Source organism: Myxocyprinus asiaticus, chromosome 10 (assembly GCF_019703515.2).
Source record: "Myxocyprinus asiaticus isolate MX2 ecotype Aquarium Trade chromosome 10, UBuf_Myxa_2, whole genome shotgun sequence".
Lineage (NCBI taxonomy): Eukaryota > Metazoa > Chordata > Actinopteri > Cypriniformes > Catostomidae > Myxocyprinus > Myxocyprinus asiaticus.
This window is the reverse complement of record NC_059353.1, coordinates 33413189-33431976: the sequence shown is the minus strand read 5'-3', so window position 1 is coordinate 33431976 and position 18788 is coordinate 33413189. Positions and strand designations below refer to the sequence as shown.

At 37.2% G+C, this 18788-nt stretch overlaps 2 protein-coding genes and 1 long non-coding RNA gene across 4 annotated transcripts in view; 1 reads left to right on the top strand and 2 right to left on the bottom strand.

Moving 5' to 3' along the window:
* Positions 1-460: 460 nt before the first annotated feature.
* LOC127447496 (uncharacterized) lies at positions 461-4485 on the bottom strand. Its single transcript, XR_007898389.1, has 3 exons — positions 4317-4485; positions 1189-1453; positions 461-597 (listed from the first exon to the last, which is right to left on the bottom strand). It is a non-coding gene; the product is annotated as an uncharacterized LOC127447496 (long non-coding RNA).
* A 680-nt stretch (positions 4486-5165) lies between these two features.
* On the top strand, positions 5166-11265 carry LOC127447484 (calsequestrin-2-like). 2 transcript variants are annotated; one of them, XM_051709387.1, is made up of 12 exons: positions 5166-5319; positions 5512-5770; positions 6846-6930; positions 7162-7262; positions 7399-7510; positions 7930-8003; positions 9119-9249; positions 9361-9406; positions 9801-9855; positions 10022-10122; positions 10264-10338; positions 10591-11265. In XM_051709387.1, the coding sequence occupies exons 2-12, from the start codon at positions 5534-5536 to the stop codon at positions 10843-10845; spliced, it is 1272 nt and encodes a 423-aa protein (XP_051565347.1). In that variant the 5' UTR covers positions 5166-5319; positions 5512-5533; the 3' UTR covers positions 10846-11265. The 2 variants fall into 2 exon arrangements, with proteins under 2 accessions (XP_051565347.1, XP_051565348.1); XM_051709388.1 differs by having other exon boundaries at positions 5167-5323.
* A 1402-nt stretch (positions 11266-12667) lies between these two features.
* The window catches only part of LOC127447481 (vang-like protein 1), a 47782-nt gene continuing 41661 nt past the window's right edge, over positions 12668-18788 (bottom strand). The window contains exons 7-9 of the mRNA XM_051709384.1: positions 17074-17209; positions 16756-16993; positions 12668-15101 (exon numbers count right to left, since the gene is read on the bottom strand). Coding sequence (XP_051565344.1) covers positions 14841-15101; positions 16756-16993; positions 17074-17209 — 635 coding nt within the window. The 3' untranslated portion in view covers positions 12668-14840. The remainder of the gene's footprint in view (positions 15102-16755; positions 16994-17073; positions 17210-18788) is intronic.

Genomic DNA, 18788 nt, shown 5'->3' with positions numbered 1-18788 from the left:
ACAGTAGATGCACCCAGCTGCATGGTGATGTTGTGTTCAACAGCAGGGTTGGCTGGAAAGAAGTTTGGTCTTGGCTAGGTTAAGTTGCAGGTGGTGTTCCTTCATCCAGGCCGAGATGTCTGCCAGGCAGGCAGAGATTCGAGCAGTCACTGTGGTGTCATTGGGCTGGAAAGACAAGTAGAGTTGCGTGTCATCAGCGTAGCAGTGGTAAGATAAACCATGTGCCTGAATGATGGGTCCCAGTGATGTTGTGTATATAGAGAAGAGAAGTGGCCCAAGCACTGAACCCTGAGGTACCCCAGTATGTAGCTGATGTGGCTTGGACACCTCACCTCTCCAGGCTACCTTGAAGGACCTACCTGAGAGAGAGGAATTAAACCAGTCAAGCACAGTTCCTGTGATGCCCAGTGAAGAGAGGGTGGAGAGTAAGATCTGATGGTTGACTGTGTCAAAGGCTGCAGAAAGGTCCAACAGAATCAGGACAGATGATCTGGATTCAGCTTTCGCTTGTCTCAGCGACTCAGTGACAGACAGCAGGGCAGTCTCGGTGGAGTGTCCACTTTTAAAGCCTGCCTGATTGTCATCCAGCAGCTTGTTCTGTGAGAGATAGGCAGAGATTTGATTGAAAACTGCCCTTTCAAGTGTTTTTGCCATGAATGGGATGAGAGAGACTGGTCTATAGTGTTCTACTTGTGTGTGGTTAAGTGCAGGTTTCTTCAGCAGCGGGGTTAATCAAGCCTGCTTAAATGAAGTGGGAAAAGTGCCTGTAAGTAGAGATGTGTTAATTATGTGTGTGAGTGCAGGTAGGATGGACGGAGAGATGGCCTGGAGAAGGTGAGAAGGAATGGGGTCAAGGGAACAGGTGGTGGGGTGGTTGGTGAAGAGGAGTTTAGAGACCTCAGTGTCAGTCAGAGGAGAGAACATAGAGACAGAAGAGTTGCCTACAGGAGACAGGTGTTTGACAGGGTGTGGTGCTGAGAATGTATTGCTGATGGTTGTATCCTTATTAGTAAAAAATATGGTGAAGACATCTGCTGTCAGTCGGTGGAGGGGGAGGGCAGAGAAGTCTGTTGAATGTTCTAAACAAGCTGCGAGTGTCTGTGGTGCTGTTGATCTTGTTCTGGTAATAGGAATTCTTTGCAGATTTAACGTTATCTGAAAAAGTTGCAAGCAGAGACTGATACTTACCTAGATCTGCTGGATCTTTAGATTTCCGCCATCTCCTCACAGCTACCCTGAGGTCAGTCCGATGTTCATGAAGGACGTCAGAGAGCCAGGGGCTGGGTGGTGTAGTACGTGCTGGCCTTGAGGAGAGAGGACAGATGCTGTCTAGACAGGTTGTTAAAGAAGAGCTTAGTGTGTCTGTGGCAAATTGGCTCTCTTTCACTGATGTTTGTGATTGTCCTCCTTTTATTCCTTCCACATATTTTGACTCCAAAGCACACCGTAAGAGCTAAATCAAGCAAATAAAAGAGTATGGGTATTTACAGAGGACAATTTATTTAAACAAACCAATGATACAATACAACTGGCTATTTTACAACAAAATCACACATTTAACCCAACATCTAAGCATAAACAACATAAAACTGACCATAAACTGACCATAAACCAAAGTAACTGACATGAAGTCAAAGATATACAAAATATAAACACATACAGTGCATCCGGAAAGTATTCACAGCGCTTCACTTTTTCCACATTTTGTTATGTTACAGCCTTATTCCAAAATGGATTAAATTCATTATTTTCCTCAAAATTCTACAAACAATACCCCATAATGACAACGTGAAAGAAGTTTGTTTGAAATCTTTGCAAATTTATTAAAAATAAAAAACGAAAAAAAATCACATGTACATAAGTATTCACAGCCTTTGCCATGACACTCAAAATTGAGCTCAGGTGCATCCTGTTTCCACTGATCATCCTTGAGATGTTTCTACAACTTGATTGGAGTCCACCTGTGGTAGATTCAGTTGATTGGACATGATTTGGAAAGGCACACACCTGTCTATATAAGGTCCCACGGTTAATAGTGCATGTCAGAGCACAAACCAAGCAATGAAGTCCAAGGAATTGTCTGTAGACCTCCGAGACAGGATTGTATCGAGGCACAGATCTGGGGAAGGGTACAGAAAAATGTCTGCAGCATTGAAGGTCCCAATGAGCACAGTGGCCTCCATCATCCGTAAATGGAAGAAATTTGGAACCACCAGGACTCTTCCTAGAGCTGGCCGCCTGGCCAAACTGAGCGATCGGGGGAGAAGGGCCTTAGTCAGGGAGGTGACCAAGAACCCGATGGTCACTCTGACAGAGCTCCAGCATTTCTCTGTGGAGAGAGGAGAACCTTCCAGAAGAACAACCATCTCTGCAGCACTCCACTAATCAGGCCTGTATGGTCGAGTGGCCAGACGGAAGCCACTCCTCAGTAAAAGGCACATGACAGCCCGCCTGGAGTTTGCCGAAAGGCACCTGAAGGTCTCTCAGACCATGAGAAACAAAGATTGAACTCTTTGGCCTGAATGGCAAGCGTCATGTCTGGAGGAAACCAGGCACCGCTCATCACCTGGCCAATACCATCCCTACAGTGAAGCATGGTGGTGGCAGCATCATGCTGTGGGGATGTTTTTCAGCAGCAGGAACTGGGAGACTAGTCAGGATCAAGGGAAAGATGAATCCAGCAATGTACAGAGACATCCTTGATGAAAACCTGCTCCAGAGCATTCTGGACCTCGGACTGGGGCGAAGGTTCATCTTCCAACAGGACAACGACCCTAAGCACACAGCCAAGATAACAAAGGAGTGGCTCCGGGACAACTCTGTGAATGTCCTTGAGTGGCCCAGCCAGAGCCCAGACTTGAACCCGATTGAACATCTCTGGAGAGATCTGAAAATGGCTGTGCACCGACACTCCCCATCCAACCTGATGGAGCTTGAGAGGTCCTGCAAAGAAGAATGGGAGAAACTGCCCAAAAATAGGTGTGCCAAGCTTGTAGCATCATACTCAAAAAGACTGAGGCTGTAATTGTTGCCAAAGGTGCTTCAACAAAGTATTGAGCAAAGGCTGTGAATACTTATGTACATGTGATTTTTTTCGTTTTTTATTTTTAATACATTTGCAAAGATTTCAAACAAACTTCTTTCACGTTGGCATTATGGGGTATTGTTTGTAGAATTTTGAGGAAAAATAATGAATTTAATCCATTTTGGAATAAGGCTGTAACATAACAAAATGTGGAAAAAGTGAAGTGCTGTGAATACTTTCCAGATGCACTGTAAAATAAACATTACTGAACTTGTGCCCTTATCAATGAGGTATTAGATTAAATAAATAAATAAATAAATAAATTTAACTACACTGTGGCTCATTAACTGTTATGTATGTGGGTGTGCTGATTGCTCTCTCCTCTTCCATTCACTCTCCCATTCTTCAGAGGAACAGCACTTCAAAATAAAAGTCCAGATAGGCGAAATAACTCAAAGTTAAAATAATAACAGTAAAAACATAAAAACACATATCTTGTTGCTTTTAAGTTTATACTAATATAATCAACTAAAAACTAAGCTATAAATAACTGAAGGTTATTGAAGGCCCGCCTATGACGTAAAATGACCAATCACAGTTTTGAATTTGGGGTGGCACCTGGTGTGCCAAATCAAATTCTGGGTGGTCATGGCCACCCCATGCCCACCATCTGGACACACCCCTGATTATTGGAATGAGTTAACTGATTGAGATTGTGAGACAACAGTCAGTATTGAACTTGTGATGATCTGCTACCTTAAGCATTTCATCCATTCAGCTAATAGTTTCTGTTCTCGCTGGATCTTCTGTGATCCTTACCCTGTCAAGTGAAGCATCCGTGTAATGGTGCAACTGCCAATGTTTCGTCTCTCACAGCCCACTCTCTCATTTGTTTGGTGTGGCTGGCATACAGATGCAAACTTTGTTTATTAAATTAAAACTTTGTATTAGGGTTGATAAGAACCCAGATCTTCTTCTACTGAGGCGAAATCTTTACCATGAGACCAATCAGTCATGCTGGCTGAAGTTTTACTGATCCATGTATTTACTGTATGCACTGACTAACATACTGTAGATGTACAGATGAAGCTATCAAATTAATTATGTGAAATATGTATTGGAGGGCTTGAATTTGTCATTAAGAACTGCTATTAATCAAAACAGAAAAATAATACTTGATATTATCTGCACATATAACCTAATTAAAAGTGCACTAAGTTTTTGCTAATTAAAACAGTTTTACACATGAATTGAATTTTTAAGAAATATGTTGAAAATGATGTACACTCACATGCGATGGAGACCCCAGTCATATCAGACATCTTATAACAGCTGTTTAATTTTACATGGAGTGGGTCGCCACCTCAAGGACGCTGCCATGTTGACAACACATAACACTGTGTCATGCATGGTAATTAATGGTACCAGTGATGGTACAGTATTGATAAACAGGAGTGAGATCCACCAGACAGTCCAAACAGAATGAGTAAAAGTGGAAAGATAAAATTTCCAAACAAAAGGTCTTTGCTGGAGTGATTTAAACAAACAGCTACAACCTGCAGCTCTCACGGCGCGGCTCACGGATAAGCAGCACGACAACAAACGCCAAGTGCGAGCACAAAGTGGTGTTCAGCCGGCTAAGAGCTCACAAGTCTGATAGAGATTCCAAAATTAAACAGACTTTTGGCCAGCTATCCCTGTGGAAATTACTTTTCACTGCCCACACCTCACAAATCACTTTATCACATCTACACAAGAGCACATACACTGTAGATACCCAGCCAAAAACACTACTCACACATCCAGAAGTACACAAGTGTTCTGTTACAGTACAGTACGCTTGCATGAACTTTTTCAGTAACCACAAGCGATCTTTCTGTATCTCATACACACATGTATATAAATGTATTGGAAAGAGTGTATTTGCACTTGTTTACATCTGTCCTATGTTTCAGTGAAAATCTTTTTATCAATCTTTCCCCCTTTTAGCAACAAATGTAATTAGCTGTGGTCTAATCAGCCTTCCATAGTACTCTTTTCCCCTTGCTGCCCAAACTGAAGTATTTTTAGCCCTGAAACAACTGGGCTCCTAAAAAAGGACAAGAGGAGCACTGCTATGTAAGGTATCCAGCCTGCTCACCCCCCATCCTATTACCAGCACAATCTATCAGACACTCTTTGTCTCTGGTCAGGATAGAAGAAGGCAGAGAGAAAAACTGGGGTTTGCCTGAGGAGAGCTGAATTCTGGAGGAAGGGTACACAAACCCTTGGAAAGAAGGTTAAAAGAAGGCCCTGTAGGTTGGCATTGTAATTATTTCCGTTAATTCAATTAAATCTGTCTTTATTTTTTGGACTTAAATTATCTCTCCCTCTACTACTCCAAGGCTCTCTGAAACCTGGTGGATGTGCATGAATGTTATAGCAGTCAAGGAGCCATGACCGAGTGAGAGTGTGATTTGAACTTTTATTCTTTTCTATTTGGAAAGGTCTTAGCAACTAGTAAAGATCATGCAAACCACCTGGCTCTTGCTACTGGGCTCTCTAGTACTGGCAACCCTTGCCTTTGCCAAGAAGGGTCTTGAGTTCCCACGTTACGATGGAAAAGATCGTGTCCTGGACATAGATGACAAGAACTACCGCAAAGCCCTGAAGAAATATGACATGTTGTGCCTGTTCTACCATGCTCCTCCACCAACCAAAAAAGAACTGCAGAAACAGTTCCAAATGACTGAACTAGTGCTAGAGGTAAGGGTAAAAAAGGAAATCCAGAGAGAATGCATGTTATGAAATGGACAGAATGCATATGAGAGAGGATAATGTTATTTGGAGCAAAGCAACATGGTATTGCCTGTAGACCTGGTAGGACCCTCAAAAACTGTGCAGTGGTTATTAAATAAGCATTGTGAAATTTTATATAGATGGATTTCTGTCTAGAATGATCATGCGTGGTCATCATGCATCATACAATGTTCAAGGCTGTATGTCGCAATAGCTTGCAGCATCAATAATGGAGGAAACATTAAATGGTAAATGGTCTGCATTTATATAGTGCCTTTTTTTTTTTTAACCTTATCGCAATTTAGAAGGCCATAGACTGCAGCTGACTGACTTGTCCATCTTCACATTGCTCTCTGTTTTCACCTCCTGATTTACTGTATCTTGATTACAAAAGCTAGCATATTTCATCATTCAATATGTTAATCAAGCACTTCATGGACACCTGATAGCTTCTAAATATTTGTCATGATACATGGCAGATTTAAGCTTAGGAAATGGTCTTGGGACTGACTGGAGTGGTTTAAAATTCAGCCCATTAATCTACTACATCATAATGAAACCAGAACACAGAAGTTATTTATGGAAGGAGAGCACTTCTAAAATGATTACAGAAGTGTGTTCTCCTTTACGCTAAATTCATGCCAGGTTCCCTATCTAGACAATACTGCCAATGTGACTTAGCAGCAATGTTTTTCTATTATGCCTTTAATATTCACATAGCCACAACATAGTGGATAAAAACAGCTGTTATATCACTCCTGATAATTCCTTTAGCATGTCTCTCCTATAATTGTATTAGGAGTGATGTCTCTGTCTCACATTGGAGGGCAAACTGCCCTCTAATACAAAAGAATATTTGAATATTTGAACTGTGAAAGAAATATCAACATACCTGTTTGGGACTAACTTTACTTGGAAAATACTTAATGTTGCCCATTAAATTTTACTTTGAATCTAAAGTAATAATAATAATAATAATAATAATAATAATAATAAACATGCTTATACAGTACTAATCAGTCAATAATTTGTTTGTCTGCAGTTAGCTGCTCAGGTCTTGGAGGAAAAGGACATTGGCTTTGGAATGGTTGACTCCAAAAAGGATTCAAAGGTTGCCAAGAAACTAGGTAAGGGAGAAACATCTTAAAATTCTCTCACTGGTTGATAAATGTACAAAAATGTTTAACATCAATTGAGATGAAAAAGGTATATTGATGTGAATAGAAATGGATTCCATTAATCAGAATATGGCCTTAAAAATTTGAGTTAATTCAGAATTTTAGAATGCAAGTTAAAAGTAATTCCTATTTTGGGAGATATGCAGAACTTGATGATGATGATGCGTGTATCATTAAAAGGTTTGCACGAGGAGGGCAGCGTCTATGTCTTTAAGGAGGATCGTGTGATTGAATTTGATGGACTGCTCTCTGCAGACACTCTTGTGGAGTTCCTTCTGGATGTAAAGATTACGTTTTTGTCATAAAGCCTGACTATCTTTGCCAAAAAGACATCTATTTGTGTAAGTACCTTCCTGCTCTATGTCTATTTAATTTTCTCCTTTCTTTCTTTCTTTCTTTCTTTCTTTCACACTTTAGCTGTTGGATGATCCAGTTGAGGTCATTGATAATGCTCTGGAGTTGCGAGCCTTTGACCGTATGGAAGAACACATCAAACTTATTGGCTTCTTCAAGAGTCAGGACTCTGAACGTGAGTTTGTGTGTGCAATGTGCAAACTAAGAGAGACAGGAGATATGTGAAACCTTTCCAACATTATGGATGTGAAGAGACAATTCTATCCTTCAACTGCAATGGTGAATCTGAATAAATGCCATGTTAGAAACCTTAAGACATTTTTAAATGTCTCTACTTTCAAGTTTTGAAATCTTAGGAGCTCTCCTGAGCTTTGCTCTACTCTTTCAAGCTGTCGACAGTTGTTATAAGTGTAGAGGTCATTTATTTCAGTAGACCAATCTGGTAGGCTAGCATTCCTCCAGTTGAAATGTATGCACTGCTGCGTTTTATTAAAAAAGAAATGAAAGAAAGAAAGAAAGAAAGAAAGAAAGGAAGGAAGGAAGTATAAAAAGAATTCTCTCCTAATCCCTTCATTTTCTCTCTGGTTTCATCAGATTTTCTGGCTTTCCATGAAGCAGCTGAACAGTTTCAGCCTTTTATCAAATTTTTTGCAACCTTTGAGAAATCAGTGAGTATTTTTATTTCATGATATACACATACATACATACATACATACATAATATTGGAGGCCAAACAGGAAATTATTATATAAATTCTGAATATATACATTTAAATCTGAATATAGTTATAAATCTAAATATATACTTATAAATCCTGAATATAGTTGTAAATCTGAATTCATAGTTATAAATCCTGAAAATAAAGTAATAAATCAGAATATGTCATTACAAATCCAAATTATATAATCCTGATTGCATAAATCTATCACTGAATATATTGGTATAAGTGTAAATATAAATATAGTTGTAAAGCCAAATATATGCTATATATTTATCTATCTATATATATTGTTATAAATTCTGAATATACGGTAAAAATAAATATATTTTTATTAATCCAGAAATTTGAATATATAGTTATAAATCCTGAATAGTATACTGTATAGCCTAAATATAACTTAAAGGGCTAGTTCACCCAAAAATGAAAATTCTCTCATCATTTACTCACCCTAGTGCCTTCCCATATGTGTATGACTTTATTTCTTCTGCTGAACACAAACAAAGATTTTTAGAAGAATATTTCAGCTCTGTAGGTCCTCACAGTGCAAGTGAATCGGTACCAGAATTTTGAACCCCCAAAATACACATAAAGGCAGCATAAAAGTAATCTATAAGACTCTGGTGGTTAAATCCATTTCTTCAGAAGCGATATGATAGGTGTGGGTGAGAAAAAGATAACAATTTTTACTTTAAATTCTCCTTCCTGCCCAGTAGGTGGTGATTTGCACAAATAATGCGAATCACCTAAAACAAAAGAAGAAGAATGTGAAAGTGAAAGTGGAGATTGATAGTAAAAAGGGACTTAACTATTGATTCATTTTCATTTTTTTGTGAACTATTCCTTTAATTCTCAGGTATGCTGAAAAATTATCATAGTAGGCTAGCTATCAAATTTAAGCAGTGTTTTTATTTTGGTGACTTGACAAAAAAATCCATATGCCCAAGAAATCTTTTGAAAACCATAGTTTGGAAGAAGAATATGTGTGGGAATTACCCAGCATGCATTGTGGCTACTAGCTTGCCTATGTTTTTTATCACTATCATTTTTATTGTTGGGTTTTAGGTTGCAAAAGAGTTGACTCTGAAGATGAATGAGGTGGACTTTTATGAGCCCTTCATGGAGGAACCAGTCACCATTCCAGACAAGCCCCATTCAGAGGAAGAGCTGGTGGCCTTCATATCAGAGCACAGGAGGTAAGCAGGGAGGTTAATCCAGTAACATTCTGGAAAGACAAATAGACAGATAGATCACTTTGTAATGCTTACTAATATTAGCCTTCACTGACCATTTTAATACCTCCACAGACCAACTCTTAGGAAACTCAGGGCAGAGGACATGTTTGAGACCTGGGTGAGCGATGTTTGACATGTTTCTTAAAGGGATTGTTCACCAGAAAATGACAAATCATTTAGACACCATCATGTTGTTCTAAATCAGTATGACTTTCTTTCTTCTGTGGAATGCAAAAAATGTTAGGCAGAGTGTAGCTTCAGTCACCATTCACATTTATTGTATGGGAAAAAAGATGCAATGAACATGAAAGAAGACTTAGCCTTTTAGTCCCTTACATTCTGCCTAACATCTCTGTTCATGATGCATGGTAGAAAGTCATCCGCATTTGGAGCAACATGAAGTTGAGTAAATGATGACAGAAATGTATCCCTTAAAATGAAACCTTTTATTGAATTCTATGAATATTGAATTAAATCAGCTCTGTAACATGTTTACATGTTCTGATTTGCAGGAGGATGATTTGAATGACATTCACATTGTAGCCTTTGCAGAAGAGGAAGACCCTGGTAGATACATTTTCGGGGCATTTCAGCCTTACTCTGCGTTTCTTAAGATCGATACCTCATAAATGCAGCTCTTTATTACATGAAAAGCCAAAAGTTTTGTTTGGTTTAAGCATAATTTAATTAAACTTAATGAGCCATGGGCTTGACAATTGAATATGGTTTTCAGATGGTTTCGAGTTCCTAGAGATTTTAAAGGAGGTGGCCAGAGACAACACACACAATCCAGACCTGAGCATTGTGTGGATCGACCCAGACGACTTCCCATTGGTGAATAAAATAAGTCTTGATAGATGCATTACCACACAGTATATCAAGTCAATTATACAAAAATAAGTAAATCATAGTAATCCTTTTCTTTCCTCAAACTAATCTTAATGTATATCCTGGTCATGCTTTTTTCTTCCTTAGCTTATTCCCTACTGGGAGAAGACTTTCAAGATTGATCTCTTTAGACCACAGATTGGTATAGTAAATGTTACAGATGTAAGTGCAATACTTTCCTTTTTTTAACTGAATGTACACTTTGATCTAATTAAAACATAATCAGTTGAGTTGAGTTTATTGTGAAAGGTCTCAGTATCAGGCTTATCTGTCTCACTGTCATGTTACCATATTATTATAGGAAAACATTTGCTTGCTGCACAAAATATTTCCAATAACAAAAATGTGGCATTCTGCTTAGAACAAATTTATAATCCTTACATAATTTCCATTGACTCTTGATAACTTTGACAGGCGGACAGTGTCTGGCTGGAGATACCTGATGATGAAGATCTGCCTTCACCAGAAGAGCTGGAAAACTGGATAGAAGATGTGCTCTCTGGAACAGTCAACACTGAGGATGATGATGATGAAGAAGACAATGATGACGATGATGATGATGACGAAGATGAGGATGACAGTGACATTGATGATGATGAGGACAATGATGACAATGATAATGATGAAGACGATGAGACTGATGATGATGATGACGATGATGATGATTAATTTATATATTGATAAAACCTCAATCAAATAGAAAAAGTTCTTTCTGTCAAGAGAGAGCTATTTTGTGTCTGAATACCTTGACCGTAAAATAATTTTTTACATTTTGTACATCACTGGAAACTATAGTGATTTGTCCATTTCTTGATGACACAATGAAAGATTAAAAATATCTATTTATAAGAGTGAAAATCATGTATTATTCAAAGCAGCTTAAACTGGAAATTGCTAAAGGGATTCAAATTAAATATTGCACTTTGTTATTTGTCCTTGAAATGATGTCTTTCTCTTTGAACATACATTTTGTGAAGGCAATCATTCAATCACAACCAGAAAACTTTTAAAATGCATAGGAAAGCTTACTGGATAACTAAGGAAGCTCTTTTTTTAAAAACTTCTGGAATAAATTTCCCCTTAAATTTATATGTATATGCAGTTTAATTCTGCATAATCTTTGAATTTTTTTCTACATATTTTCTCTGCATAATATTGCTCATACTTCTTTTTCTTACAACCAATGTCTGCTTAAAGGGCAAAGAATAAAAAAAATTGCTTTTTGGCTAACAATCAGTATGTGTTACCAACTTCTGCCACAAGAGGCATTTCTGCCCTTCCTCATGAGAAGGCCTAAAGGACAAAATGAAAAAATATCTTATGCTGAGAGCTTAATTATTAGTCATTATGAATAACAGTTTTATATTTTTGTCTTCTCTATAAACTTTTCAGAAACATCTAGCGTGTTTTTTGAAGGGTGCCTGTTAATGAATTTGGTTCTAATGTCAAGTTTGATGAAGAAAGTAGAATTAAAAAGAAATATGAGGAGCCCTGTGGGGTAAAATGTGTCAGTGAGTAAATTCTATCACTTATTTAGTCTTAGAAACTGAACACAATTTTTGACACATAAGGTTTTAAATTCAGAAATGGTCCATCATTTTACATTTACAAATTTTTTTTTTTTATTATTTATTTATTTATTTTTTTTTTTTGCATGTCAAAAAAGTTTTCCTATATGGCAGGTTTTATGTTCACGTATATTAGACAAGATTTGCTTTATCAATGCTTTTACTGATTTGTAAAGTTTATCTGAATTTTTTTTAAAGATTGAAGTTCAAGTTATAAAGAATGACATTTTGTAGAGATAATAAGTTGGGAAAAATGTAACTGTACGTGGTAAAATCAAAGTACTTCTTCAGCAGAATGACTTCTTATGATCTCAGAGGCCTTTTCCACATATATAGGCCATTGAGGTTGAACAGGATTGATCATTCCATCCTATTTTTAATGCATATATTTTAGTTACCCAGCCAAACCAATCTCTTTAGGCCACAAAACCTAACTACTTATTTGTCAACATTTAAAAAGCAGCAGATTGACTAATTTGTTCAACATCATGACCACCAATCCACATGAGTCTACCACAAAACTGGTTTGGGGTAGTTTCTCTGTTCACTTTGCAGATCTCATTAAAGCTCTGTCAAATTGGATGGGGAGCATCTGTGAACATCAATCTTCAGGTGTCTCAAGTTCTACAGATTTTGTCTGGGCCAGTCTGTTCACTCCAGGCAGGAGTGTCAGAAACATTTTTGTTGTCTAATCCCCATTTAGAAACCTTAGTCCAGTAAAGATGATTATTCACCAAATGGCCAGTTAGTTATTGTCCACCTTTTTGACTAAGGCATTTCTCAGAGTGCCCATGGTGCCTGGAAACTCCAAACTATTCTGTTAGATGCTAATGGACAAAGTGTACCAAAGTTTACCAAACATGTAATTTGTTGCTAGTGTTTTATTAGTTTGTATAGAGATTTTGTGGCTTGGTTTTTGCTCTGAAATGCACTGTGAACAATGGGCACCCAATATATACTTGTCTAAACCTGTTAAAGAGAGTAGATGGGAGACATTTGGATTGCTGAAAATGTCTATATTAATCATGCAATATATTTCATTTGACTTGACATGTGATGGGTCCTTCAAAAAAAAAAACAAAAAAAAAAAACAGAATGCCCAATTTGTTAAAGAATAAAATAGAAAACAACAAATAATATCATTGCTGTTCACTTTCTGATAATGTGTGCTTTAGATTTTGGTGTTGGCTATTTATAAAAAAGATGGCTCAACTTTAGAATTGACCTTAGCTCTAGTTCAAAGACCAAAACTAGCATGCGTTTTTAAATAGCATCTAAAAATAGCATGCGTTTTTACTTTTTTACAATTTCTCAATTAAATAAAGAGATGACCAATCAATGAAATTCATACTTTGATGAGAAGGTTTAGAGGTTTAAGGCTGCACAATTAATCAGCCAGATCTAAATCAGAATGTTAATTTGCAGTCTTTTGTCTCAAAAATATATCCTCATTATGTATAGTTTAGACAAATTTAGACAATTCATTTCATGGGGATTCAACTGACCAAAATTATTTTATATGTTCATATCCACAGAGGAAATTATAGCTATTACAGTAATAAGGAAAATCACCCAGAATTATATCATTATATAAACACATATGCACATGCCCAGGTGTAAACAAAGAAATTGTGAACTACAAACACTAATAAATTAAATAAATACATATAGTATGGCATATGAAATATTACATTTTTATAATATATACAGATACATGGGGGAATGGCTCTGAATCAGAAGACAACAAATTCCAGTTTAAAATTGACTAAGAATCCGCAACTAAAAATATTCTTGCTGAAAAAATTATGCAACACTTGTTTATTAGTTTTTTCTTCCAACATCCAGTGTTTTACAATTAAGAATTTGAGATTCCCAAGTGTTAGGGTAGCAAACAGTTCCACTATTTGTTCCACCAACAAACAAAACACAGAAATCGCCCAATTAATTTGATTTCTGGTGAGGACCTCCCAAGTTTTTTTTATTCCACTGACACACTGAAGTAAAGCATTGACACTTCTGTTGTTCTGTTCCATCTTTAAAGGTGATTTTGCCATTTCAAACTCTTAAAAAAGTTTAATTTGCATTATGTTTCACAATGTAGGAAAATCTAATACAACACAATCTTCCCTTATCAATACAAAAGAAAACATATATTATCCTTTGAGAACAAATGTACAGAGCAGTAGAAAAAAGGCATGACAGGTTGTTCTTTTTTTGTGCTTTCATAAGCAAAGAAATGTTAATCTTTAGGCAGCATTAATGTGCTTGTGTTTTATAAACATGTGTTGTTGCTTTCACAATGATGCGCACACATGCGCACGCGCACACACACACGCACTAAAAAATACATTAAATGTAAAAATAACTCAATCACAATTTACCACAATGGAGAAGATGAAAGGCAAATCACAGTTTATTCATGACAAAGGAAAAGCTGATTTATTTTGGAAAATATTAACCCAATATACTGTATATAATGGTGGTAAAATTCAAATAATCCTGCAGACTAAAAATGATCATGTATGTTTGGCAAAGCACATACAGCAGCTCCAATAAGTGTCCATTGTGATTGGGTTATTACGGCAATGGTGATGAATGATGTTTCCGACCTTCCTTGATCTTGTGAGCAACCATGCTCTTTCTATGTAGTGGTCAGTGTATACAAAAACATCTCTCTCTCTCTCTCTCTCTCTCTCACACACACACACACACACACACACACACACACACACACACACACACACATGCAGATAAGCTAAATAACATCTACCTGCAAAAAAACTAAACTCTAGCCATTATGCCTCAGTCTGTTGCTAACCACATTATGTAATTAGTATTTGCTCTTTGCACAGTGTAACATACAGACAAACAGCACAAATGCACAATCACACCTGCCAGCACTAGGTAATGCAATACATACAAGGTTTTTTATTTATTTTTTTGTTCTTGGCAATAACAAATATTGTATCAAAATACATCCAGTATGTAAAATGCCATTTATAAATTGTGAGAAAGTGAAAAAGAATTTAAAACAAAATAGAACTAGTCCAAAATTTACGTGTAGAAAACCAAATGGATAAAGAAAAATTTAATCCATCAGACGGAGGTCTCAGACTGCAGTTGCAGTACAAACTTGTGGGACTTTGGGTGGACGTATTCCTCGCTGAGTTTGAGGTGGGGGATAGCTTTGCTAATGACCACCAAGCTGAAGTCAGATGATTTGAGCTGGAACTCAGTGCCATGACGTAGAGGACTGGTGACAGATGCCTCGCTGACCAGCGTCCACTGCCTGGCCTGCAAGCACTCTCTCCCATACTGCAGTGTGGGCCCAGTGACCAGATAGCTCTCTAGAAATGCCTTGCAAGAAACAACAGCACACAGATCTGTTTACCAATATCTGTTTTTTGTTATTAAAGTTGATTACTTTTTAATATTGTTGATTGATTAATAGGCTTTTAACAACATAATAGACAGCGGCAGACCTATTAGGTTGCATTTACAGAGCAAAATCTAATGTACAGATCCGATATTTTGACACATACCTGATTTTTCTTGCATCTGTTCGCATTCACACAAGACATTACTGACTGTGTATATACATTAATCCTTTGCAGGACTGGCATTATGTCTACGAAACGCAGTTTGACAGTTCACGTGCATAACCGAATTACCTCACAGTAAATGTGGTTATGCATCCTTTTATGAATTAAATGTGTATTTCCACCTTGTTCCTATAATTTATTACAGTTGCAGATACATACTGAAACATTTTTTATGTCAAATTGAAACACTGATAATTAGTTTAGCTCTTATTCAAGAGGTTTTCCCACACAATTTTGAGACTTCCATCCACGCCAATATTTTATTTTTTTTGTCTGCAAAGGAGCAACATCAGAAGAGGGAACACTGGTTGCACAACCTGTTCATACTGGGAGTACGTGAAGTTCACACTAAGGCCTTAGTAACTACTAAGTTTGTATCTTTCTTGAAACTTAATTTGGACCATTTGTTCTTAATGCAAGCTAGTAGGTTGCAAGCAACTAATTTTTAGTCACTTATTATGATGTCTACCTTAATTGATCCAATAAGCAACCTTCAAATTTGTAAATAAGAAGCAGTGCTGAAAAGCTGTGCATTTCTATTTAAACTTGTTGCAGTTAATGTTTAAATAAATAAATAAATAAAATTGTATATATATATATATATATATATATATATATATATATATATATATATATATATATATATATATAGTGAGAATATTTCAGCTCTGTAGGTCTTCACAATGCAAGTGAATGGGTACCAAAATTGTGAAGCTCCAAAATGCACATAAAGGCAGCATAAAAGTAATCCATATGATTCCAGTGGTTAAATCCATATCTTCAGATCAATATTAAAGTTGTTTTTTACTTTAAATTCTCTTCCCTGCCCAGTAGGTGGTGATATGCATGAACAATGCATAAAAGAAGAATGTAAAAGTAAAAGTGGAGCTTTATAGTAAAAAAGGACATAAATATTGATCTGTTTCTCACCCGCACCTATCATATCGCTTCAGAAGACATATATTAAATCACTAGAGTCATATGAATTACTGTTATGCTGCCTTTATGTGCTTTTTGGACCTTCAAAGTTCTGGCCAACATTTACTGAATGAACCTACAGAGCTGAGATATTCTTCTAAAAATCTTCTTTTTTTTTTTTGCATTCTGCAGAAGAAAGACATGCTCATTTTGGATGGCATGAGGGTGAGTAAATGATGAGGGAATTGTAACTTTTGGGTGAACTATCCCTTTAAGGCAAAACAAAGTTTGAATGGAGTCTGTGATGGAAGATTAAGTTATGCATAAAATTGTGGGGAGAAATAAACAGCTTTTAAGCATTTGAATGTGTTAGCATCTATATACGAGGACATTTTTTGGTCATGCAGAGAAAGTAAGTAGTCAAAAAGACTACACTTGTCTATGTGTCTGTGTGTGAAACTGAGAGAAAATACTGTATGTTTGTGTCCCACCTTTGGGGTCATGTTGTTTGTGATGCAGAACGCAAGGTGGGCCTGGATGCTGTCCATGCTGTGGCAGTGCTGCTGGCGGATGGTTCGTAGGTACTTCTGCAGTGCTCGTGCCATGGATGGAAAGATGGCTTGTGCTGCCTCACGAGGATCCATCTCATCTCCTCCTGGCTGTTTCTTTTTCTCCTCCTCCTGCAGCCGTCTAACATGTGTAAAAGCCTCCTCTACTGCCACCACCAGTCTAAAAAGAGACAATTTGGTATATTACCTGCTGAATAAAACATCTTACAATCTCTCTCTCTCTACCTCTGTTTCTCCTACCGTGCCCTGCGTTTCCGGACTCTTCTCTCATGCTCTGCTTCCTCGTAGTACAGCTCGTTGTGGCTGGTGTCTCTGTGCCGAGCAGCAGCTGCAATTTTAGCACGAGATTGAGCGGTTGCAGCCTCGCTACCAGCACCTGGCAAGATGAAGATTAGCATTAGAATATTAGCCCCAGATAGGATTAGTCTGTAGCACTTTAAGGTTGGGTGTAGCAATCATTACATTTTATACAGGAAAAAAAAAAAAACTTTCACTTTGATTAATCATTTCCCATCAGGCTAAGCAAAGTCATATCTACTACAAAAAGCCCTTTGGCAGCCACACTCACAGCTATAAGGAATCAGGTTATGATGATCATACATTATGCATATTAGCTCTGTGTGCATGGTGATAGGGTGATAGGGTGAACAGAATAATTTACGCATATTTATCCATATTCAGGCCACTGATATGATTAATAATGCATAGTTAGGGCAGCACCAGAGTAGCAGGGCAGGTCTGTTAACTGTGTTATCCCAGCACTGAATCCACCCCGAAGAGCTAGTCTACAAGATATCACCTGTACTGCGGACCAACAAACCGTGAGACTGCCCTTCTATTAATTGGTAGCTGTAGATTGAAAGGACAATGGCAACAAACATGTACCAAAGACCATTAGTAGAAAAAAAAGAAACAACAACAACAATTCAGGGTGGAAGAGCCCAGCAGAGGTGAAACAAATTTCATTGCAGTGAACATATACACACAGACATAATCATGTATTGGGGAGGAGATGCTTTTAAACCCTGAAAAAAAGAGATCTGGAATTTTCAAGGGAGTATCTTATTCTTAGTGATGCATTATTAATACTCTGACAATTTGTTCAAAGAAAAAAAAAAAAAAAGAAATACGCCCTGCTGATTTTCATTCTACACACATTACGCACACACCCTGATGAAAAAAAACAGCTTAAACAGCCTAAGGTGAGAATTTATTTTCTACACTTTTCAAATTTTTATAGCATGCTAAATGCAAAGATGAGTGTATTCTCCATGATAGTCAAGATATGTAGATAGATATATTGATGCAAATCAATATATCTATTTTTTTTTTTTAGATGAGGTTCTGTGACCTTGTGCACAGTGTAATATGATTGCATGCACAGCACATGTGAACACCCTACAGTTCAGTGAATTCGTGAAGAGATTTCTAAATGCATTCCACAGCCTGAACTTACAATCGAAAAGATAGCTTTTCAGTTTGGCTTTAAATTCTGCAGAAAGAAACAGAATGATAAGTTTATGCTTCTTTGTGTGTTTGCATGTGTTTGTTGTGGTATGTTAATCCAATTTCCACATTAAGCAAAACTCAAAGTACAACCATCCAGATATATTTTTATTTGCTCATAAGTTGCTGTTTCATAATTCAGGAGACTTTAATGGACAGTTCACCCTTTTTTTGATTATGTCATCATTTACTCACCATCATACTGTTCCAAACCCATATGACTTCCTTTCTTCCATGAAATAAATAAGATGATGAATGCTAGCCTCAGTCATTTTTTCTTAAACAAGGCTGCTCGATGCACAATAGTCTTTGTCTTTTAAAACATATTTCTCAACACAACTTTGGTAAAGTGTGAGCGGCAAGGTTAATTAAAGGTGTCGCACACTGGATGCTTCTGGCGGACGACATGGTGCATTTTAAAATTAAACAATTATTTTATGTGAAGTTAC